Source organism: Oncorhynchus nerka, linkage group LG2 (genome assembly GCF_034236695.1).
Source record: "Oncorhynchus nerka isolate Pitt River linkage group LG2, Oner_Uvic_2.0, whole genome shotgun sequence".
Lineage (NCBI taxonomy): Eukaryota > Metazoa > Chordata > Actinopteri > Salmoniformes > Salmonidae > Oncorhynchus > Oncorhynchus nerka.
In genome coordinates, this window is record NC_088397.1 from 9,878,302 (window position 1) to 9,903,157 (window position 24,856).

At 44.4% G+C, this 24,856-nt stretch overlaps 1 protein-coding gene across 1 annotated transcript; it reads right to left on the reverse strand.

Moving 5' to 3' along the window:
• Positions 1-2,736: 2,736 nt before the first annotated feature.
• Positions 2,737-24,561, reverse strand: LOC115126040 (OX-2 membrane glycoprotein-like). Its single transcript, XM_065020574.1, has 6 exons — positions 23,660-24,561; positions 18,792-18,868; positions 18,596-18,704; positions 18,086-18,409; positions 13,056-13,385; positions 2,737-3,074 (listed from the first exon to the last, which is right to left on the reverse strand). The coding sequence occupies exons 3-6, from the start codon at positions 18,669-18,671 to the stop codon at positions 2,737-2,739; spliced, it is 1,068 nt and encodes a 355-aa protein (XP_064876646.1). The 5' UTR covers positions 18,672-18,704; positions 18,792-18,868; positions 23,660-24,561.
• Positions 24,562-24,856: the final 295 nt, after the last annotated feature.

Consider the following 24,856-nt stretch of genomic DNA (forward strand, 5'->3'; position numbering starts at 1 on the left):
TGTACAGGTACCCCTGTATATAGCCTCCACATTGACTGTACAGGTACCCCCTGTATATAGCTCCACATGGACTCTGTACAGGTACCCCTGTATATAGCCTCCACATTGACTCTGTACAGGTACCCCTGTATATAGCCTCCACATTGACTCTGTAAATAGCCTCCACATTGACCCCCTGTATATAGCCTCCACATTGACTCTGTACAGGTACCCCCTGTATATAGCCTCCACATGGACTCTGTACCGGTACCCTCTGTATATAGCCTCCACATTGACTCTGTACAGGTACCCCCTGTATATAAAGCCCCTCTATTGTTATTTACTTATGCTCTATAATTATTTGTTATTCTTATCTCTTACTTTTTTTTGTTTTTTTTTGTATTTTCTTAAAACTGCATTGCTGTTTAAGGGCTTGTAAGTAAGCATTTCACTGTAAGGTCTACAGCTGTTGTATTCAGCATTTCACTGTAAGGTCTACAGCTGTTGTATTCAGCATTTCACTGTAAGGTCTACAGCTGTTGTATTCAGCATTTCACTGTAAGGTCTACAGCTGTTGTATTCAGCATTTCACTGTAAGGTCTACAGCTGTTGTATTCAGCATTTCACTGTAAGGTCTACAGCTGTTGTATTCAGCATTTCACTGTAAGGTCTACAGCTGTTGTATTCAGCATTTCACTGTAAGGTCTACAGCTGTTGTATTCAGCATTTCACTGTAAGGTCTACAGCTGTTGTATTCAGCATTTCACTGTAAGGTCTACAGCTGTTGTATTCAGCATTTCACTGTAAGGTCTACAGCTGTTGTATTCAGCATTTCACTGTAAGGTCTACAGCTGTTGTATTCAGCATTTCACTGTAAGGTCTACAGCTGTTGTATTCAGCATTTCACTGTAAGGTCTACAGCTGTTGTATTCAGCATTTCACTGTAAGGTCTACAGCTGTTGTATTCAGCATTTCACTGTAAGGTCTACAGCTGTTGTATTCAGCATTTCACTGTAAGGTCTACAGCTGTTGTATTCAGCATTTCACTGTAAGGTCTACAGCTGTTGTATTCAGCATTTCACTGTAAGGTCTACAGCTGTTGTATTCAGCATTTCACTGTAAGGTCTACAGCTGTTGTATTCAGCATTTCACTGTAAGGTCTACAGCTGTTGTATTCAGCATTTCACTGTAAGGTCTACAGCTGTTGTATTCAGCATTTCACTGTAAGGTCTACAGCTGTTGTATTCAGCATTTCACTGTAAGGTCTACAGCTGTTGTATTCAGCATTTCACTGTAAGGTCTACAGCTGTTGTATTCAGCATTTCACTGTAAGGTCTACAGCTGTTGTATTCAGCATTTCACTGTAAGGTCTACAGCTGTTGTATTCAGCATTTCACTGTAAGGTCTACAGCTGTTGTATTCAGCATTTCACTGTAAGGTCTACAGCTGTTGTATTCAGCATTTCACTGTAAGGTCTACAGCTGTTGTATTCAGCATTTCACTGTAAGGTCTACAGCTGTTGTATTCAGCATTTCACTGTAAGGTCTACACCTGTTGTATTCAGCATTTCACTGTAAGGTCTACAGCTGTTGTATTCAGCATTTCACTGTAAGGTCTACAGCTGTTGTATTCAGCATTTCACTGTAAGGTCTACAGCTGTTGTATTCAGCATTTCACTGTAAGGTCTACAGCTGTTGTATTCAGCATTTCACTGTAAGGTCTACAGCTGTTGTATTCAGCATTTCACTGTAAGGTCTACAGCTGTTGTATTCAGCATTTCACTGTAAGGTCTACAGCTGTTGTATTCAGCATTTCACTGTAAGGTCTACAGCTGTTGTATTCAGCATTTCACTGTAAGGTCTACAGCTGTTGTATTCAGCATTTCACTGTAAGGTCTACAGCTGTTGTATTCAGCATTTCACTGTAAGGTCTACAGCTGTTGTATTCAGCATTTCACTGTAAGGTCTACAGCTGTTGTATTCAGCATTTCACTGTAAGGTCTACAGCTGTTGTATTCAGCATTTCACTGTAAGGTCTACAGCTGTTGTATTCAGCATTTCACTGTAAGGTCTACAGCTGTTGTATTCAGCATTTCACTGTAAGGTCTACAGCTGTTGTATTCAGCATTTCACTGTAAGGTCTACAGCTGTTGTATTCAGCATTTCACTGTAAGGTCTACAGCTGTTGTATTCAGCATTTCACTGTAAGGTCTACAGCTGTTGTATTCAGCACATGTGACAAATAAAATTTGATAGCATATACCATTTAGCAGGCGCTTTTATCCAAAATGACTCACAGTACAGTGAGCGCATACATTTTGGTAAACAAATCTGACCCCCTGGGAATCGAAGCCAGGACCCTGGCGTTGCTAGCGTCATGACCAACTGAGCCAGACAGGACCACAATATTGACTTCAAGGACATTAAACTATGCTTCATTTTGACCATAACTCATGATATGAGCTCCACAACAAGAGAGATAGATGTACTGTGGAAAAGGCTTGACGCTTATTTTGGTTTTCCACTTCCTGGAAACTGGAGCACTTAATGGTCTATCAAACGAGCCATAATTGTACATAACTAGAATAGCAACTCCATGTATGGCATTTGAAAAAAAAAACTATTTAAACCCAGCACTGTCACATTGCGAGGGCTGTTAAAGCAGACTTGTCTTCATAAGCAGAAAGAATCTGGGTGACACTTTATTTTAAAAAAGTATAACTAACACACCTTTATTAGATCTTTTATAAGACATGTGTTAATTTTTACTGCTAATATATACATCTTTATTGAGCCAATGTGATTCTCTGAGATGCTCACCATTGAGGTTGACGGACATGGGCGAGTCCAGGCCTCGGTGGTGCACCATGCATTTGACGGATTGGTCGTGGGGCAGGGCCTCCTGGAGGAGGAGGGTGCTGGTTACCAGGGTGGTGCCGTCCCCCTGGTCGTAGGACGAGGACACGGACGGCCCCAGCGTCCGGTTGTGCCCCTCCACATTCCATACCATCTGGGCTGCAGGACGGGCTGCGGCCGTGCAGTTGGCCTCGATGACCCCGCTGGAGGTCACGTGGGTGATCTCTGGGTTGGGCAGCACTGAGGGAGACATCACACACAATGGATGAGAGATCATGTTTATGGTGAATGACAGTATATATATACAGTGTAAGACTGTGGTTCTCAACTCCAGTCCTCCAGTGGTGTCTGACTGATGTTATCTTGTCTGGTGTGGTCTGACTGATGTTATCTTGTCAGGTGTGGTCTGACTGATGTTATCTTGTCTGGTGTTATCTTGTCTGGTGTGGTCTGAATGATGTTATCCTGTCTGGTGTTATCTTGTCTGGTGTGGTCTTGTCTGGTGTGGTCTGACTGATGTTATCTTGTCTGGTGTGGTCTTGTCTGGTGTGGTCTGACTGATGTTATCTTGTCTGGTGTTATCTTGTCTGGTGTGGTCTGACTGATGTTATCCTGTCTGGTGTGGTCTGACTGATGTTATCCTGTCTGATGTGGTCTGACTGATGTTATCTTGTCTGGTGTTATCTTGTCTGGTGTGGTCTGACTGATGGTATCTTGTCTGGTGTGGTCTGAATGATGTTATCTTGTCTGGTGTTATCTTGTCTGGTGTGGTCTTGTCTGGTGTGGTCTGACTGATGTTATCCTGTCTGGTGTTATCTTGTCTGGTGTGGTCTGACTGATGTTATCTTGTCTGGTGTGGTCTGACTGATGTTATCTTGTCTGGTGTGGTCTTGTCTGATGTTATCTTGTCTGGTGTTATCTTGTCTGGTGTGGTCTGACTGATGTTATCCTGTCTGGTGTTATCTTGTCTGGTGTGGTCTTGTCTGGTGTGGTCTGACTGATGTTATCCTGTCTGGTGTGGTCTGACTGATGCTATCCTGTCTGATGTAGTCTGACTGATGTTATCTTGTCTGGTGTTATCTAGTCTGGTGTGGTCTGACTGATGGTATCTTGTCTGGTGTGGTCTGAATGATGTTATCCTGTCTGGTGTTATCTTGTCTGGTGTGGTCTGACTGATGTTATCCTGTCTGGTGTTATCTTGTCTGGTGTGGTCTGACTGATGTTATCCTGTCTGGTGTTATCTTGTCTGGTGTGGTCTGACTGATGTTATCCTGTCTGGTGTGGTCTGACTGATGTTATCTTGTCTGGTGTTATCTTGTCTGGTGTGGTCTGACTGATGTTATCTTGTCTGGTGTTATCTTGTCTGGTGTAGTCTGACTGATGTTATCCTGTCTGGTGTGGTCTGACTGATGTTATCTTGTCTGGTGTTATCTTGTCTGATGTGGTCTGACTGATGTTATCCTGTCTGGTGTTATCTTGTCTGATGTGGTCTGACTGATGTTATCCTGTCTGGTGTGGTCTGACTGATGTTATCTTGTCTGGTGTTATCTTGTCTGGTGTGGTCTGACTGATGTTATCCTGTCTGGTGTTATCTTGTCTGGTGTGGTCTGAATGATGTTATCTTGTCTGGTGTTATCTTGTCTGGTGTGGTCTGACTGATGTTATCTTGTCTGGTGTTATCTTGTCTGGTGTGGTCTGACTGATGTTATCTTGTCTGGTGTTATCTTGTCTGGTGTGGTCTGACTGATGTTATCTTGTCTGGTGTTATCTTGTCTGGTGTGGTCTGACTGATGTTATCTTGTCTGGTGTAGTCTGACTGATGTTATCCTGTCTGGTGTGGTCTGACTGATGTTATCTTGTCTGGTGTTGTCTGACTGATGTTATCTTGTCTGGTGTTATCTTGTCTGATGTGGTCTGACTGATGTTATCCTTCTGTCTGACTGATGTTATCTTGTCTGGTGTGGTCTTGTCTGGTGTGGTCTGACTGATGTTATCTTGTCTGGTGTTATCTTGTCTGGTGTGGTCTGACTGATGTTATCCTGTCTGGTGTTATCTTGTCTGGTGTGGTCTTGTCTGGTGTGGTCTGACTGATGTTATTCTGTCTGGTGTTATCTTGTCTGGTGTGGTCTGAATGATGTTATCCTGTCTGGTGTTATCTTGTCTGGTGTGGTCTGACTGATGTTATCCTGTCTGGTGTTATCTTGTCTGGTAATGATGTTATCCTGTCTGGTGTTATCTTGTCTGGTGTGGTCTGACTGATGTTATCTTGTCTGGTGTTATCTTGTCTGATGTGGTCTGACTGATGTTATCCTGTCTGGTGTTATCTTGTCTGGTGTGGTCTGACTGATGTTATCTTGTCTGGTGTGGTCTGACTGATATCTTGTCTTGTCTGATGTGGTCTGACTGATGTTATCCTGTCTGGTGTTATCTTGTCTGATGTGGTCTGACTGATGTTATCCTGTCTGGTGTGGTCTGACTGATGTTATCTCTTGTCTGGTGTGGTCTGAATGATGTTATCCTGTCTGGTGTTATCTTGTCTGGTGTGGTCTGACTGATGTTATCTGGTGTTATCTTGTCTGGTGTGGTCTGACTGATGTTATCTTGTCTGGTGTGGTCTGACTGATGTTATCTTGTCTGGTGTGGTCTGACTGATGTTATCTTGTCTGGTGTTATTTTGTCTGGTGTGGTCTGACTGATGTTATCTTGTCTGGTGTAGTCTGACTGATGTTATCCTGTCTGGTGTGGTCTGACTGATGTTATCTTGTCTGGTGTTGTCTGACTGATGTTATCTTGTCTGGTGTTATCTTGTCTGATGTGGTCTGACTGATGTTATCCTGTCTGGTGTGGTCTGACTGATGTTATCTTGTCTGGTGTGGTCTTGTCTGGTGTGGTCTGACTGATGTTATCTTGTCTGGTGTTATCTTGTCTGGTGTGGTCTGACTGATGTTATCCTGTCTGGTGTTATCTTGTCTGGTGTTATCTTGTCTGGTGTGGTCTGACTGATGTTATTCTGTCTGGTGTTATCTTGTCTGGTGTGGTCTGAATGATGTTATCCTGTCTGGTGTTATCTTGTCTGGTGTGGTCTGACTGATGTTATCCTGTCTGGTGTTATCTTGTCTGGTGTGGTCTGAATGATGTTATCCTGTCTGGTGTTATCTTGTCTGGTGTGGTCTGACTGATGTTATCTTGGTGTTATCTGGTGTGGTCTGACTGATGTTATCCTGTCTGGTGTTATCTTGTCTGGTGTGGTCTGACTGATGTTATCTTGTCTGGTGTGGTCTGACTGATGTTATCTTGTCTGGTGTTATCTTGTCTGATGTGGTCTGACTGATGTTATCCTGTCTGGTGTTATCTTGTCTGATGTGGTCTGACTGATGTTATCCTGTCTGGTGTGGTCTGACTGATGTTATCTTGTCTGGTGTTATCTTGTCTGGTGTGGTCTGAATGATGTTATCCTGTCTGGTGTTATCTTGTCTGGTGTGGTCTGACTGATGTTATCTTGTCTGGTGTTATCTTGTCTGATGTGGTCTGACTGATGTTATCCTGTCTGGTGTTATCTTGTCTGGTGTGGTCTGACTGATGTTATCTTGTCTGGTGTGGTCTGACTGATGTTATCTTGTCTGGTGTTATCTTGTCTGGTGTGGTCTGACTGATGTTATCTTGTCTATCTTGTCTGTGGTCTGTGATGTCTTGTCTGGTGTGGTCTGACTATGTTATCCTGTCTGGTGTTGTCTGACTGATGTTATCTTGTCTGGTGTTATCTTGTCTGATGTGGTCTGACTGATGTTATCCTGTCTGGTGTGGTCTGACTGATGTTATCTTGTCTGGTGTGGTCTTGTCTGGTGTGGTCTGACTGATGTTATCTTGTCTGGTGTTATCTTGTGTGGGTCTGACTGATGTTATCCTGTCTGGTGTTATCTTGTCTGGTGTGGTCTTGTCTGGTGTGGTCTGACTGATGTTATTCTGTTATCTTGTCTGGTGTGGTCTGAATGATGTTATCTGGTGTTATCTTGTCTGGTGTGGTCTGACTGATGTTATCCTGTCTGGTGTTATCTTGTCTGGTGTGGTCTGAATGATGTTATCCTGTCTGGTGTTATCTTGTCTGGTGTGGTCTGACTGATGTTATCTTGTCTGGTGTTATCTTGTCTGATGTGGTCTGACTGATGTTATCCTGTCTGTCTGGTGTGGTCTGACTGATGTTATCTTGTCTGGTGTGGTCTGACTGATGTTATCTTGTCTGGTGTTATCTTGTCTGACTGATGTTATCTTGTCTGGTGTTATCTTGATGATGTTATCTTGTCTGGTGTAGTCTGGATGTTATCTGTCTGGTGTGGTCTGACTGATGTTATCTTGTCTGGTGTGGTCTGACTGATGTTATCTATCTTGTCTGATGTGGTCTGACTGATGTTATCTTCTGGTGTTATCTTGTCTGATGTGGTCTGACTGATGTTATCCTGTCTGGTGTGGTCTGATCTTGTCTGGTGTGGTCTTGTCTGGTGTGGTCTGACTGATGTTATCTGTCTGGTGTTATCTTGTCTGACTGATGTTATCTGTCTGGTGTTATCTTGTCTGGTGTGGTCTGAATGATGTTATCCTGTCTGGTGTTATCTTGTCTGGTGTGGTCTGACTGATGTTATCTTGTCTGGTGTTATCTTGTCTGATGTGGTCTGACTGATGTTATCTTGTCTGGTGTGGTCTGACTGATGTTATCTTGTCTGGTGTTATTTTGTCTGGTGTGGTCTGACTGATGTTATCTTGTCTGGTGTTATCTTGTCTGGTGTGGTCTGACTGATGTTATCTTGTCTGGTGTAGTCTGACTGATGTTATCCTGTCTGGTGTGGTCTGACTGATGTTATCTTGTCTGGTGTTATCTTGTCTGGTGTTATCTTGTCTGATGTGGTCTGACTGATGTTATCCTGTCTGGTGTGGTCTGACTGATGTTATCTTGTCTGGTGTGGTCTTGTCTGGTGTGGTCTGACTGATGTTATCTTGTCTGGTGTTATCTTGTCTGGTGTGGTCTGACTGATGTTATCCTGTCTGGTGTTATCTTGTCTGGTGTGGTCTTGTCTGGTGTGGTCTGACTGATGTTATTCTGTCTGGTGTTATCTTGTCTGGTGTGGTCTGAATGATGTTATCCTGTCTGGTGTTATCTTGTCTGGTGTGGTCTGACTGATGTTATCCTGTCTGGTGTTATCTTGTCTGGTGTGGTCTGAATGATGTTATCCTGTCTGGTGTTATCTTGTCTGGTGTGGTCTGACTGATGTTATCTTGTCTGGTGTTATCTTGTCTGATGTGGTCTGACTGATGTTATCTTGTCTGGTGTGGTCTGACTGATGTTATCTTGTCTGGTGTGGTCTGACTGATGTTATCTTGTCTGGTGTTATCTTGTCTGGTGTTATCTTGTCTGGTGTGGTCTGACTGATGTTATCTTGTCTGGTGTAGTCTGACTGATGTTATCCTGTCTGGTGTGGTCTGACTGATGTTATCTTGTCTGGTGTTGTCTGACTGATGTTATCTTGTCTGGTGTTATCTTGTCTGATGTGGTCTGACTGATGTTATCCTGTCTGGTGTTATCTTGTCTGATGTGGTCTGACTGATGTTATCCTGTCTGGTGTGGTCTGACTGATGTTATCTTGTCTGGTGTTATCTTGTCTGGTGTGGTCTGACTGATGTTATCCTGTCTGGTGTGGTCTGACTGATGTTATCCTGTCTGGTGTGGTCTGGCTGATGTTATCCTGTCTGGTGTGGTCTGACTGATGTTATCTTGTCTGGTGTGGTCTTGCCTGGTGTTATCCTGTCTGGTGTGGTCTGACGGATGTTATCCTGTCTGGTGTTATCCTGTCTGGTGTGGTCTGACTGATGTTATCTTGTCTGGTGTTATCCTGTCTGGTGTGGTCTGACTGATGTTATCTTGTCTGGTGTGGTCTGACTGATGTTATCCTGTCTGGTGTTATCTTGTCTGGTGTGGTCTGAATGATGTTATCCTGTCTGGTGTTATCTTGTCTGGTGTGGTCTGACTGATGTTATCCTGTCTGGTGTGGTCTGACTGATGTTATCCTGTCTGGTGTGGTCTGGCTGATGTTATCCTGTCTGGTGTGGTCTGACTGATGTTATCTTGTCTGGTGTGGTCTTGCCTGGTGTTATCCTGTCTGGTGTGGTCTTGTCTGGTGTTATCCTGTCTGGTGTGGTCTTGACTGATGTTATCCTGTCTGGTGTTATCTTGTCTGGTGTGGTCTTGTCTGGTGCACAACATGGAAACAGGACATGGCCTCCAACCCTCCAGTCTCCATCTGACACAATGAGACCTCACTATATCAGACTGCACAACATGGAAACAGGACATGGCCTCCAACCCTCCAGTCTCCATCTGACACAATGAGACCTCACTATATCAGACTGCACAACATGGAAACAGGACATGGCCTCCAACCCTCCAGTCTCCATCTGACACAATGAGACCTCACTATATCAGACTGCACAACATGGAAACAGAAACAGGACATGGCCTCCAACCCTCCAGTCTCCATCTGACACAATGAGACCTCACTATATCAGACTGCACAACATGGAAACAGGACATGGCCTCCAACCCTCCAGTCTCCATCTGACACAATCAGAGACAACATGGAAACAGGACATGGCCTCCAACCCTCCAGTCTCCATCTGACTGAGACCTCACTATATCAGACTGCACAACATGGAAACAGGACATGGCCTCCAACCCTCCAGTCTCCATCTGACACAATGAGACCTCACTATATCAGACTGCACAACATGGAAACAGGACATGGCCTCCAACCTCCAGTCTCCATCTGACACAATGAGACCTCACTATATCAGACTGCACAACATGGAAACAGGACATGGCCTCCAACCCTCCAGTCTCCATCTGACACAATGAGACCTCACTATATCAGACTGCACAACATGGAAACAGAACATGGCCTCCAACCCTCCAGTCTCCATCTGACACAATGAGACCTCACTATATCAGACTGCACAACATGGAAACAGAACATGGCCTCCAACCCTCCAGTCTCCATCTGACACAATGAGACCTCACTATATCAGACTGCACAACATGGAAACAAGACGGATCGACAGATGGGCATCGGTGCCTGGGTTTACTGATGTTTTTACAGTGGACAAAAGCAGGGCTGTTCGGATGAGATTGGAGCAGAGGGACTCACACAGAGACATACTGATTAGAGTACCATACACACACACAGAGGGCCTGTGTCTAGGGAAAACAGTGACCCAGTCATTCCTTGGGTCTCAGCCCATTTAAATCACCTCTTTCCTGTCTCCAGAATCATCACCCGTCTAACAACTTTATCACTCCCAAGTCCCAACACTCACATTCTGTAATCAGTCCATAGACAGCCACACAGCATCTAAGAGGACTGTAATCAGTCCATAGACAGCCACACAACATCTAAGAGGACTGTAATCAGTCCATAGACAGCCACACAGCCTCTAAGAGGACTGTAATCAGTCCATAGACAGCCACACAGCATCTAAGAGGACTGTAATCAGTCCATAGACAGCCACACAGCATCTAAGAGGACTGTAATCAGTCCATAGACAGCCACACAGCATCTAAGAGGACTGTAATCAGTCCATAGACAGCCACACAGCATCTAAGAGGACTGTAATCAGTCCATAGACAGCCACACTGTAGCCATCAGCCACACAGCATCTAAGAGGACTGTAATCAGGTCATACACAGCCACACAGCATCTAAGAGGACTGTAATCAGTCCATAGACAGCCACACAGCATCTAAGAGGACTGTAATCAGTCCATAGACAGCCACACAGCATCTAAGAGGACTGTAATCAGTCCATAGACAGCCACACAGCATCTAAGAGGACTGTAATCAATCCATAGACAGCCACACAGCATCTAAGAGGACTGTAATCAGTCCATAGACAGCCACACAGCATCTAAGAGGACTGTAATCAGACCATAGACAGCCACACAGCATCTAAGAGGACTGTAATCAGTCCATAGACAGCCACACAGCATCTAAGAGGACTGTAATCAGTCCATAGACAGCCACACAGCATCTAAGAGGACTGTAATCAGTCCATAGACAGCCACACAGCATCTAAGAGGACTGTAATCAGTCCATAGACAGCCACACAGCATCTAAGAGGACTGTAATCAATCCATAGACAGCCACACAGCATCTAATCAGTCCATAGACAGCCACACAGCATCTAAGAGGACTTTAATCAATCCATAGACAGCCACACAGCATCTAAGAGGACTGTAATCAGTCCATAGACAGCCACACAGCATCTAAGAGGACTGTAATCAGACCATAGACAGCCACACAGCATCTAAGAGGACTGTAATCAGTCCATAGACAGCCACACAGCATCTAAGAGGACTGTAATCAATCCATAGACAGCCACACAGCATCTAAGAGGACTGTAATCAGTCCATAGACAGCCACACAGCATCTACGAGGACTGTAATCAGTCCATAGTCAGCCACACAGCATCTAAGAGGCATTCTGTCAAAGTCAAATTCTATAACTTCCATTCCATAACTGTGAAATTACAATAGGCCATGTTGAGTCTCCAGTGTGAAATTACAATAGGCCATGTTGAGTCTCCAGTGTGAAATTACAATAGGCCATGTTGAGTCTCCAGTGTGAAATTACAATAGGCCATGTTGAGTCTCCAGTGTGAAATTACAATAGGCCATGTTGAGTCTCCATCTCAGTATGCCACAAAGGGGCATAACATTTGTGGTTCTTATATTTCAGTGGGCAGAATGCACTAAAACAGCTCAACCCTGTTCCTGGAGAGACCCTCCTGTAGGTTTAAACTCCAACCCTGTTCCTGGAGAGATACCCTCCTGTAGGTTTATACTCCAACCCTGTTCCTGGAGAGATACCCTCCTGTAGGTTTATACTCCAACCCTGTTCCTGGAGAGAGACCCTCCTGTAGGTTTATACTCCAACCCTGTTCCTGGAGAGAGACCCTCCTGTAGGTTTATACTCCAACCCTGTTCCTGGAGAGATACCCTCCTGTAGGTTTATACTCCAACCCTGTTCCTGGAGAGATACCCTCCTGTAGGTTTATACTCCAACCCTGTTCCTGGAGAGATACCCTCCTGTAGGTTTATACTCCAACCCTGTTCCTGGAGAGATACCCTCCTGTAGGTTTATACTCCAACCCTGTTCCTGGAGAGATACCCTCCTGTAGGTTTATACTCCAACCCTGTTCCTGGAGAGATACCCTCCTGTAGGTTTATACTCCAACCCTGTTCCTGGAGAGATACCATCCTCCAGGATTGGAGTATACACCTACAGGAGGGTCTCTCTCCAGGAACAGGGTTGGAGTATAAACCTACAGGAGGGTATCTCTCCAGGAACAGGGTTGGAGTATAAACCTACAGGAGGGTCGCTCTCCAGGAACAGGGTTGGGCAGTCCTGAACTAAAGGGTAGCCTTCCACCCCTAAAGGGCCCTGGGTTTAGTAACTGTACAATAGAGTGTCTCCACAGCAGGTCTAAACAGTAGCATTGTGACCCATTCTGGCTCCTCCCATCGGCTACATAAAGCTCTTCCCTTTCCTGTGCTATATCTGGGAAACACACACACACACACACACACACACACACACACACACACACACACACACACACACACACACACACACACACACACACACACACACACACACACACACACACACACACACACACACACAGGGAGAAGTGTATCATCTTATAATACGACTTCCTTCCTATCTACTATTCCTTCCAATCTACTATTAGAATGTCTACTATGACAACATCATCCGGGAAATCACCACATGTTTACCGTGTGATTACAGTGTGATTACAGTGTGATTACAGTGTGATTTACACATGGCCCTTTAATGACCTGGAGTGTATAGACATAAACAGACATCCTCTCATCCAGTCTCAATGGGACTGTTTGGCCTTCAATGAGCACAACAACTGACTACCTTGGGGCACATGGATACGTTTTCCAACAAACTAAATATAAAATATACTAGAATGGCTGGGCAGTAGATGACTGCTACTGGTTTTGAGCCACATCTTTATCAGCAGGAAATTCCAGCAAAAACCATAATCAATTAAAACCTTCCTTACAGCAATAGCCTGAGTGGATATACTCCCTGAGATATAATACAACAATACAACCTTCCAAATGACCCCTAATAACCCCCATCCATACACACCATATACAAAGAGGCAGGCCGTGGCGCTCCTGGTGCCTTCTGGGTAAGTGTGGAACTCGCAGGTGTAGCAGCCCTCGTCCTCCGTCTTCACCGGCCTGATGGAGAGCTGGGTGTCTCCCAGGGAGGGGTTCAGGGTCATGCGTCCCCGATAAGGTTCCTCAATGCTGGGTTGGCCTCGCTTGGCAAAGGAGGCCAACGTGGTGGTGTCGCCCTGCTCTGCAGTCTTTCTCCACAGGACCTGGCGTACCCTGTCTGGGAGGCCGTACCAGCAGGACATGGTGGCCAGCTTCCCGCTGATGGCTGTTTTATTACCCTCATTGCCCACTTTGACTGGGTCAGACACAGGGAGACAGAGGAAGGTATCAATAGGTGAGCATTGGAATGGGGGGAGCACATTCATAGTGGTGGGTTAGAGAGATATGACAAAGTGTTTGGAGGCTTACATTTCTTTTTTAATTTTTTCTCCTTTTAAAATTTGTACCCCTTTTTCTCCCCAATTTCGTGGTATCCAATTGTTAGTAGCTACTATCTTGTCTCATCGCTACAACTCCCGTACGGGCTCGGGAGAGACGAAGGTTGTCTGTGGAGTCTGTGGAGTATGTGGACACTTGCTTGTCGAACATCTCATTCAAAAATCATGGGCATTAATATGGAGTTGGTCCCCCTATAACAGCCTCCACTCTTTTGGGAGGGCTTTCCACTAGATATTGGAACATTTCTGTGTGGACTTGCATCCATTCAGCCACAAGAGCATTAGTGTGGTTGGGCACTTAGGCCTGGTTCGCAGTAGGCGTTCCAATTCATCCCAAAGGTATTCGATGGGGTTGAGGTCAGGGCTCTGTGCAGGCCAGTTAAGGTTTTTATTTTTTTATATATTTTTTAACCTTTATTTAACTAGGCAAGTCAGTTAAGAACAAATTCTTATTTTCAATGATGGCCTACGAACAGTGGGTTAAGAGCCTTGTTCAGGGGCAGAACGACAGATTTGTACCTTGTCAGCTCGGGGATTTCGGTTACTAGTCCAACACGCTGCCGCCCCGAAGTTCTTCCATAACGATCTCGATAAACCATTTCTGTATGGACCTCGCTTTGTGCACGGGGCATTGTCATGCTGAAACAGGAAAGGACCTTCCCCAAACTTTTGCCAATTTTTGCATTCGGGCATTATGCATTGGGGCAGGCAGCGTTCTCCTGGCATCCGCCAAACCCAGATTCGTCCGTCGGACTGCCAGATGGTGAAGCGTGATTCATAACTCCAGAGAATGCATTTCCACAATCCCATGGCGCGAGATTTACACCACTCCAGCCGATGCTTGGCATTGAGCATGGTGATCTTAGGCTTGTGTGTGGCTGCTCGGCCGTGGAAACCCATTTCATGAAGCTCCTGACGAACAGCTCTTTTGCTGATGATGCTTCTAGAGGCAGTTTAGAACTCAGTAGTGAGTGTTACAACCGAGGAAAGATGATTTTTATGCGCTATGCGTTCAGCACTCCTGTCCTGTGAGCTTGTGTGGCCTACCACTTCGTGGCTGAGCCGTTGTGGCTCCTAGACATTTCCACTTCACAATAACAGCACTTACAGTTGACTGGGGCAGCTCTAGCAAGGCAGACATTTGACCAACTGACTTGTTGGAAAGGTGGCATCCTATGACGGTGCCACGTTGAAAGTCACTGAGCTCTTCAGGAAGGCCATTCTACTGCCAATGTTTGTCTATGGACATTGCATGGCTGTGTGTTCGATTTTATACATCTGTCAGAAATGGATGTGGCTGAAATAGCCGAATCCACCAATTTGAAGGGGTCAAATCAAATCAAATCAAATTTTATTTGTCACATACACATGGTTAGCAGATGTTAATGCGAGTGTAGCGAAATGCTTGTGCTTCTAGTTCCGACAATGCAGTGATAACCAACAAGTAATCTAACTAACAATTCCAAAACTACTGTCTTATACACAGTGTAAGGGGATAAGGAATATGTACATAAGGATATATGAATGAGTGATGGTACAGAGCAGCATACAGTAGATGGTATCGAGTACAGTATATACATATGAGATGAGTATGTAGACAAAGTAAACAAAGTGGCATAGTTAAAGTGGCTAGTGACATAAGAATGCAGTCGATGATCTAGAGTACAGTATATACATATGCATATGAGATGAATAATGTAGGGTAAGTAACATTATATAAGGTAGCATTGTTTAAAGTGGCTAGTGATATATTTACATCATTTCCCATCAATTCCCATTATTAAAGTGGCTGGAGTTGGGTCAGTGTCAATGACAGTGTGTTGGCAGCAGCCACTCAATGTTAGTGGTGGCTGTTTAACAGTCTGATGGCCTTGAGATAGAAGCTGTTTTTCAGTCTCTCGGTCCCAGCTTTGATGCACCTGTACTGACCTCGCCTTCTGGATGATAGCGGGGTGAACAGGCAGTGGTTCGGGTGGTTGATGTCCTTGATGATCTTTATGGCCTTCCTGTAACATCGGGTGGTGTAGGTGTCCTGGAGGGCAGGTAGTTTGCCCCCGGTGATGCGTTGTGCAGACCTCACTACCCTCTGGAGAGCCTTACGGTTGAGGGCGGAGCAGTTGCCGTACCAGGCGGTGATACAGCCCGCCAGGATGCTCTCGATTGTGCATCTGTAGAAGTTTGTGAGTGCTTTTGGTGACAAGCTGAATTTCTTCAGCCTCCTGAGGTTGAAGAGGCGCTGCTGCGCCTTCTTCACGACGCTGTCAGTGTGAGTGGACCAATTCAGTTTGTCTGTGATGTGTATGCCGAGGAACTTAAAACTTGCTACCCTCTCCACTACTGATCCATCGATGTGGATAGGGGGTGTTCCCTCTGCTGTTTCCTGAAGTCCACAATCATCTCCTTAGTTTTGTTGACGTTGAGTGTGAGGTTATTTTCCTGACACCACACTCCGAGGGCCCTCACCTCCTCCCTGTAGGCCGTCTCGTCGTTGTTGGTAATCAAGCCTACCACTGTTGTGTCGTCCGCAAACTTGATGATTGAGTTGGAGGCGTGCATGGCCACGCAGTCGTGGGTGAACAGGGAGTACAGGAGAGGGCTCAGAACGCACCCTTGTGGGGCCCCGTGTTGAGGATCAGCGGGGAGGAGATGTTGTTGCCTACCCTCACCACCTGTGGGCGGCCCGTCAGGAAGTCCAGTACCCAGTTGCACAGGGCGGGGTCGAGACCCAGGGTCTCGAGCTTGATGACGAGCTTGGAGGGTACTATGGTATTGAATGCCGAGCTGTAGTCGATGAACAGCATTCTCACATAGGTATTCCTCTTGTCCAGGTGGGTTAGGGCAGTGTGCAGTGTGGTTGAGATTGCATCGTCTGTGGACCTATTTGGGCGGTAAGCAAATTGGAGTGGGTCTAGGGTGTCAGGTAGGGTGGAGGTGATATGGTCCTTGACTAGTCTCTCAAAGCACTTCATGATGACGGAAGTGAGTGCTACGGGGCGGTAGTCGTTTAGCTCAGTTACCTTAGCTTTCTTGGGAACAGGAACAATGGTGGCCCTCTTGAAGCATGTGGGAACAGCAGACTGGTATAGGGATTGATTGAATATGTCCGTAAACACACCGGCCAGCTGGTCTGCGCATGCTCTGAGGGCGCGGCTGGGGATGCCGTCTGGGCCTGCAGCCTTGCGAGGGTTAACACGTTTAAATGTCTTACTCACCTCGGCTGCAGTGAAGGAGAGACCGCATGTTTTCGTTGCAGGCCGTGTCAGTGGCACTGTATTGTCCTCAAAGCGGGCAAAAAGTTATTTAGTCTGCCTGGGAGCAAGACATCCTGGTCCGTGACTGGGCTGGGTTTCTTCTTGTAGTCCGTGATTGACTGTAGACCCTGCCACATGCCTCTTGTGTCTGAGCCATTGAATTGAGATTCCACTTTGTCTCTGTACTGACGCTTAGCTTGTTTAATAGCCTTGCGGAGGGAATAGCTGCATTGTTTATATTCGGACATATTACCAGACACCTTGCCCTGATTAAAAGCAGTGGTTCGCGCTTTCAGTTTCACGCGAATGCTGCCATCAATCCACGGTTTCTGGTTTGGGAATGTTTTTATCGTTGCTATGGGAACGACATCTTCGACGCACGTTCTAATGAACTCGCACACCGAATCAGCGTATTCGTCAATATTTCCATCTGACGCAATACGAAACATGTCCCAGTCCACGTGATGGAAGCAGTCTTGGAGTGTGGAGTCAGCTTGGTCTGACCAGCGTTGGACAGACCTCAGCGTGGGAGCCTCTTGTTTTAGTTTCTGCCTGTAGGCAGGGATCAGCAAAATGGAGTCGTGGTCAGCTTTTCCGAAAGGGGGGCGGGGCAGGGCCTTATATGCGTCGCGGAAGTTAGAGTAACAATGATCCAAGGTTTTACCACCCCTGGTTGCGCAATCGATATGTGTCCACATACTGCTGTATATATAGTGCATATTTTGGGGCAGTAATACAACAGAGGGTTAGAGGTGTCCTCTTGTTGTGGTCGTTATATTCAGAGAAAGTATCGGGGCCCTGGTCTGTTGAGTATGGCTGACCTCAACCCACTTCCTGTTTCTGATTATCCACAACTGATATATTCTGGGATGGGAGGGCCAAGTGAGCATGTTGACTTTTCATGACCTTACACAATCAGCAGACAAATCAACTGTGCTGAAAAACATGGGAACTACAAACAAATTCACAGGAGGATTTGTTTTCTATTTTAGAAAAATTTAACAATTGGGAATGTGCCAACCCTATGAGGAAGACCACCTGGTGCTGGAGAGAGAGTATTTGAGGAGGAGAAATTAAGGAAGCTATCGCATGCCATAGTCCTGGAATCTACAGTATATTTGGAAGTCCTTGCTAGTGTCACTGACCGGGGTTCAAATCTTGCTCCCTCAAAACAGTGTTAGCACGCTGAGCCAAAGCCTATGCGTTACCTCTGGGCACTAATGCAAGTCTTCAGGTCTCAGGCAATGCTACTCATCACATGAGCGTGGTTTACCAAACCACCTTGTTTAGACTGAGGCCAAACTCACCTTCGATACTGAGGCAGGTCATTCCCTCCTGTGCTCCGCTGGGGTAGATGTCAAAGATGCAGCGGTAGCAGCCCTCGTCGTTAGGCCCCACCCTCTTGATGGTGATGGCGCTGACGTTGCGGTGCGAGGAAGTTAGCTCCACGTCGTCTTGGCGGGAGGTGGTTCTGACTGACTCGCCTGGCTCGTACGCCAGGAGAACCTGCTTGTGTTTGTTCAGCCAGCGGACCTGCTTGACCGTGTCGCCAGTTGCTATGGTGACGTTACAGCCCAGCGTGAAGGGGAGGCCCGCCACAGCGGTCATGCTGGAGGGGGCGATGACCTCACCTGACACATGACAGGAAGTCAACCAACGAGAAGCACTGAAACTCAATACAATTCACTATTTTAAGGTGGTCGACCACATACCAAGTCAAACATGCTTTCTCACCGCAAGGGAAGATCCACTACTTTTGATTCAACATGGCACCTAAACCTACTGTAACGTAGTGAATTATGTTGAGTGTTGGCTACCTTGTGTCCTGAAAACCACCATCACCAATAGCTGCAGACCCAGCATCAGCCACCGAGACAGGGCAGATACACACATCTTGGTCTGCAGGAGTGTGTTGCATCCAGGTTACTGATAGAGAACAGGACTACTGTTAAAAATAGCACCATGGAACATCCACAGCCATATAAAGTTGAATCTGATTTTTACTTCCCCTACCTGTGATCCAGTGTGTGAGACGTGTTGTCGGTCAGTGTTGTAGCAACCTCATCTTACTGGCAGACGGACTCCTGTAGCTGGATCCAGGAACCAGAGGAGGACACAACTCTCTCAACATTGTAACCCTCTATTCAGCATTATAACCAATTATAACAGAGCATTATAACCTACAGTGGCAAGAAAAAAAAGTATGTGAACCCTTTGGAATCACATGGATTTCTGAATAAATTGGTCATAAAATATACAATTTCATCTTATCTTCATCTAAGTCACAAAAATAGACAAACGCAGTCTGCTTAAACTAACAACACACAAACAATTATACGTTTTCATGTCTTTATTGAACACACCGTGTAAACATTCACAGTGCATGGTGGGAAAAGTATGTGAACCCTTGGATTTAATAACAGGTTGACCCTCCTTTTGCAGCAATAACCTCAACCAAACGTTTTCTGTAGTTGTGGATCAGACGTGCACAACGGTCAGGAGGAATTTTGGACCATTCCTCTTTACAAAACTGTTTCAGTTCAGCAATATTCTTGGGATGTCTGGTGAGAACCGCTCTTTTGAGGTCATGCTACAGCATCTCAATCGGGTTGAGGTCAGGACTCTGACTGGGCCACTCCAGAAGGCCTATTTTCTTCTGTTGAAGCCATTCTGTTGTTGATTTACTTCTGTGTTTTGGGTCGTTGTCCTGTTGCATCACCCAACTTCTGTTGAGCTTCAATTGGCGGATAGCCTTACATTCTCCTGCAAAATGTCTTGATAGACTTGGGAATTCATTTTTCCGTTGATGATAGCAAGCTGTCTAGGCCCTGAGGCTGCAAAGCAGCCCCAAACAATGACGCTCCCTCCACCATACTTTACAGTTGGGATGAGGTTTTGATGTTGGTGTGCTGTGCTGTGCCTTTTTCCCCCCATACATAGTGTTGTGTGTTCCTTCCAACAACTCAACTTCAGTTTAATCTGTCCACATAATATCTTGTCAGAAGCGATGTGGAACATCTAGGTGCACTTTTGCAAACTTCAGATGTGCAGCAATGTTTTTTTGGACAGCAGTGGCTTCTTCCATGGTGTCCTCCCATGAACACCATCTTGTTTAGTGTTTTACGTATCGTAGACTCGTCAACAGAGAAGTTAGCATGTTCCAGAGATTTCTGTAAGTCTTTAGCTGACACTCTAGGATTCTTAACCTCATTGAGCATTCTGCTCTGTGCTCTTGCAGTCATCTTTGCAGGACGGACACTCCTAGGAAGAGTAGCAACAGTGCTGAACTTTCTCCACTTCTAGACAATTTATCTTACTGTGGACTGATGAACATCAAGGCTTTTAGAGATACTTTTGGAACACTTTCCATCTTTATGCAAGTCAACAATTAGGTCTTCTGAGATCTCTCTTGTTCGAGGCATGGTTCCCATCAGGCAATGCTTCTTGTGAATCGCAAACTCACATTTTGTGAGTGTTTTTATAGGGCAGGGCAGCTCTAACCAACATCTCCAATCTCATCTCATTGATTGGACTCCAGGTTAGCTGACTCCTGACTCCAATTATCTTTTGGAGAAGTCATTAGCCTGGGGGTTCACATACTTTTTCCAACCTATACTGTGAATGTTTAAATTATGTATTCAATATGGACAAGAAAAATACAATAATTTGTGTGTTATTAGTTTAAGCAGACTGTGTCTGTTGCTGTGACTTAGATGAAGATCAGATCTAATCCAGATAAGAAATAGTATTTGAACCCTTTTTCATGCCACTGTATAACGTTGCATTCTAACCTTTGATGTACTGTAGCATTCTAACACTCCGTTTAGTGGATGAAAACTAAACTGGATAATGGCTCGGTAGCTCTAATCAAGTGGAGCTTATTTTCAGTAGCATTGCACCGCACCAGGTTGGTTACGCTAAGTGACACAAACAGTGTTGTTAGTCTGAGGGGCTATCGCCATGGGGATTGACTCAACAGATCAACAACAGCATATTCATCAGTTCTGTCAGATTATAGGTCTTAACCCCTGTGCTGCACTCCTACCCACTGAGAGTGTGATCACCTGGCAAACAGAAGGCCAGCTGTGCTGCACTCCTACCCACTGGGACTGTAATCACCTGGCAAACAGAAGGCCAGCTGTGCTGCTTTGATGTCTGCAATGCACCAGCCCCCGGTCTCAAAAAAACACGTTTGTGCAATCAAAGCAGAAGCAAAAATCTGTGAATGACGCAAGATGAGTCCATGACAGAAGAAACAGAGGAACCACCATAACAGCCAGTACTAGCCATGATGGAGCACGGTGGATGTACACATGCAGCAGCCTAGAGGATTCAGGCCTACTGTAAAGCACTGTCTGTCTGGGCATGGGCTTAGAGGTCTGCCAGCCAAGCTCAGCGTGGTTCAGCGGCTATAAAAACACTTGTGGTTATGCTCCAGTGTCTGCGTTACATACAGCAGCCTAGAGGATTCAGGCCTACTATAAAGCACTGTCTGTCTGGGCATGGGCTTAGAGGTCTGCCAGCCAAGCTCAGCGTGGTTCAGCGGCTATAAAAAACACTTGTGGTTATGCTCCAGTGTCTGCGTTGCTGGGAAATCCACTTGTTTAAGAGAGCCAGTGGGAGGTTGTGACAAAGCAAGGAGAAACAGCCCTCCAGGCAGAGGGTGTCCCTAAGAGCTGATTTGGGATCTGTTTACACAACCACAATTATTATCCCTTCTCCTGTGGAGGTACATATCCAAACTGACCTCAGATCAGCTACAGAGGCAACCTCCACTTAGACAATGAAAAAGAAACTGATAAAAGCCACACGACCAGATCAGAGCGAACCCACCAGTCTTTTATAGGCAGTTCATTGGGTCTTTTACGACGTAAACTGTCTGGGTTCAAACATGCCGTCTTCCCCGTTGGGCAAAGTTTAAAACGGCTCCTCTCTTTTTCCACTATACATATTAAAAAAGTAGTTCTGACATCTTATCGTGAATAAAACATAGTATATGGAGTGAATGTAAACATAGCAACCAGTATTTCCAGATGAAACAGTCCCATAACAGACAAATCCATGCCCCTCATGCATCTCTTTGAAAAACATAACACAGAAACTCCATTCCTGTATCAAACTGACTTGGATTTCACTGAATATAACAGCATAGATTATTACTGGGCCATGTTTGACTGTTTCCATATCAAAGGGTGCATGGCACAGCCAACACACTTAAACGTCAACCTCATTGCCACAGAGTAAAGGAAAACCTGGCCTTTCACAGGCAGTAGGCCTATACAAGAATAGGACACGTTAGAGCACACTGGTCCTCAGGGGCCAAACAGTGTGCATGTGTGTGCACAGCGGTAACATCTTCAACAGCTGTTTGTTTAGTTCTCAGTAACAAGGTGCGTGGATTCCTTAATGTCCAAATCAAAGACTGGGGAATCCAGACATTCTATATCATTAGATCACCAGACTTGATTCAACGTGGGCATTTGAGGAGTGCAGAGCCTGTTAAGGCTTGTTCAGTTGATGTACCAACCTATGGGGTTTTCTGTAATTGTTCTGTTGATGTGCCAACCTATGGGGTTTCTGTAATTGTTCTGTTGATGTACCAACCTATGGGGTTTTCTGTAATTGTTCAGTTGATGTACCAACCTATGGGGTTTCTGTAATTGTTCTGTTGATGTACCAACCTATGGGGTTTTCTGTAATTGTTCAGTTGATGTACCAACCTATGGGGTTTATGTAATTGTTCTGTTGATGTACCAACCTATGGGGTTTATGTAATTGTTCTGTTGATGTGCCAACCTATGGGGTTTATGTAATTGTTCTGTTGATGTACCAACCTATGGGGTTTATGTAATTGTTCTGTTGATGTACCAACCTATGGGGTTTATGTAATTGTTCTGTTGATGTACCAACCTATGGGGTTTATGTAATTGTTCTGTTGATGGATTCACTACCATGCAATACCATGATTAGGCTATTTGACTATAATAGCACATTGTTTTGGAGGGGAAAGAGGGGGGGGGGGGGTCTATTGAGCATATAAGGTGATACATTGACGATATTAATTCAATAGAAGTTTGAGATAAGCCTACTAGCAATATGTAGGCTAAAAGTTGATCCTAGTCAAAAAAGGCAATTGCACAAAATACAATTTCATCCAACTTCAATATGATGCTATATTTGTCATAATCCTTGATTAAAAACTGCACTGGGATACAAAAATATATAAACATGATATAAACAATTGTTATAACAATATTATTAACGTAATTCTGTGGTGTGAAAGTACTAAATGATAATACTTGAGTAAACGTAGAGGTTTTAATAGAAAATGACTCAAGTAAAAATAAGTCGCCATGTAAAATACTACTTGAGTGTACAGTAGTGTCATACTTGAGTAAAAGTAAATGCTATACATCAAAAGCCTTATATTAAGCAAACCAGAAGGCACGATTATTGTTTTTTTTAACGACAGTCACATCAACACTCAGACATCTTTGACAAACGCAGTATTTGTGTTTAGTGAGTCCTCCAGATCCGAGGCAGTAGGGAAGAGACAACGCGTTATATTGATTGGTGCGTGAACGGGATCATAAATCTGTCCTGTCTTACCAGTACAAGTAAAACAAAAATAATTATAAAGTACAGTATCCAAAATAAACGGCTTAAGTAATACTTTAAAGTGTTTTTACTTTAGTAGGCTACTTTACACCACTGACGTAATGTAAAGGCTAACCCTACAGACTTCTCCCACCTTTAGAAAATAATGCAATATAGACAGCGTTATGATGAACGTATTTATATGCATATTAAACAGAACACAATGTTTTATTTTAACTGGGCCCTATAACAAATTAATACTGGTAATAAAAAAAACGACTTACCCGTTGAGCAGTGCATGGAGTTAGTGATAATGAGATTTATTTAATTCCGTCCTCTGCAATAACACAATATTCTACACTTTGACTATCAAATCCATGCTTCAAAAGTATTGAAGCTGAACAGATCGTGTGTGATGCGTTCTGCCTCTACATGAGCGGCGTCAGAGAACAGAGATTGTCAAGTGGACCTATAAAGCAAATTGTCTTGGGTACACTGTTGGCGATGTTGCATGAGCGCTGCAAAACTATCAAAACCGTTTCTCTACCACCTCTCTCCCTGAATTATATTCAAGCGATCCCTAGTGGCAATTATTCGCAACATTGGCTGGTCTCGAGTGGCAGGAGAATCAGCCAATTCGTTTAAGCTTTGCCAGCAGCAGATTTATGACAATTCCATACATTACAACATTGTTACAGCATTTGATTTATAAAGTGAAGAAATAATAAAACAAAAACGCACACAAAACACACCACAGAGTACATTATGATGACATTGTGTAGGCTATAATATTACAACACTTAAATTTATAAAAAATTGAAGAATGAAACACACACATCTAGTGTTTCTTCATGACCAAACTGCTAATATATTTACATAGGCTACATATGAACATATTTATACAATAACCCGCAGGACTATATGCGTGTCATTAACCATTCAGTCAGCTAATCAGTATCTGTCCGAGACAACTAAACTGTCTCGAGCCACACAGATGTGTGTGTGACAGTATGATAGTCGCTCGGTAATCCTTTAGAAACATTTTCATATTGCTGTGTATATAGAGGGTAATTAACATATTGCTGTGTGTAAAGAGGGTAATTAACATATTGCTGTGTATTAAGATGGTAATTAACATATTGCTGTGTGTAAAGAGGGTAATTAACATATTGCTGTGTGTAAAGAGGGTAATTAACATATTGCTGTGTGTAAAGAGGGTAATTAACATATTGCTGTGTGTAAAGAGGGTAATTAACATATTGCTGTGTATAAATAGGGTAATTAACATATTGCTGTGTATAAATAGGGTAATTAACATATTGCTGTGTGTAAAGAGGGTAATTAACATATTGCTGTGTGTAAAGAGGGTAATTAACATATTGCTGTGTATTAAGATGGTAATTAACATATTGCTGTGTGTAAAGAGGGTAATTAACATATTGCTGTGTGTAAAGAGGGTAATTAACATATTGCTGTGTGTA

What these genes read in the sequence shown, in the direction of transcription:
- LOC115126040 (XM_065020574.1), bottom strand. Translation starts at nt 18,671, where the DNA reads ATGTGTGTATCTGCCCTGTCTCGGTGGCTGATGCTGGGTCTGCAGCTA. An exon ending in GACCTGCCTCAGTATCGAAG is followed by an intron (nt 13,386 to 18,085) that starts GTGAGTTTGGCC and finishes TGTCTGACCCAG; the next exon opens with TCAAAGTGGGCAATGAGGGT. An exon ending in GGCCTGCCTCTTTGTATATG is followed by an intron (nt 3,075 to 13,055) that starts GTGTGTATGGAT and finishes TGTCTCCCTCAG; the next exon opens with TGCTGCCCAACCCAGAGATC.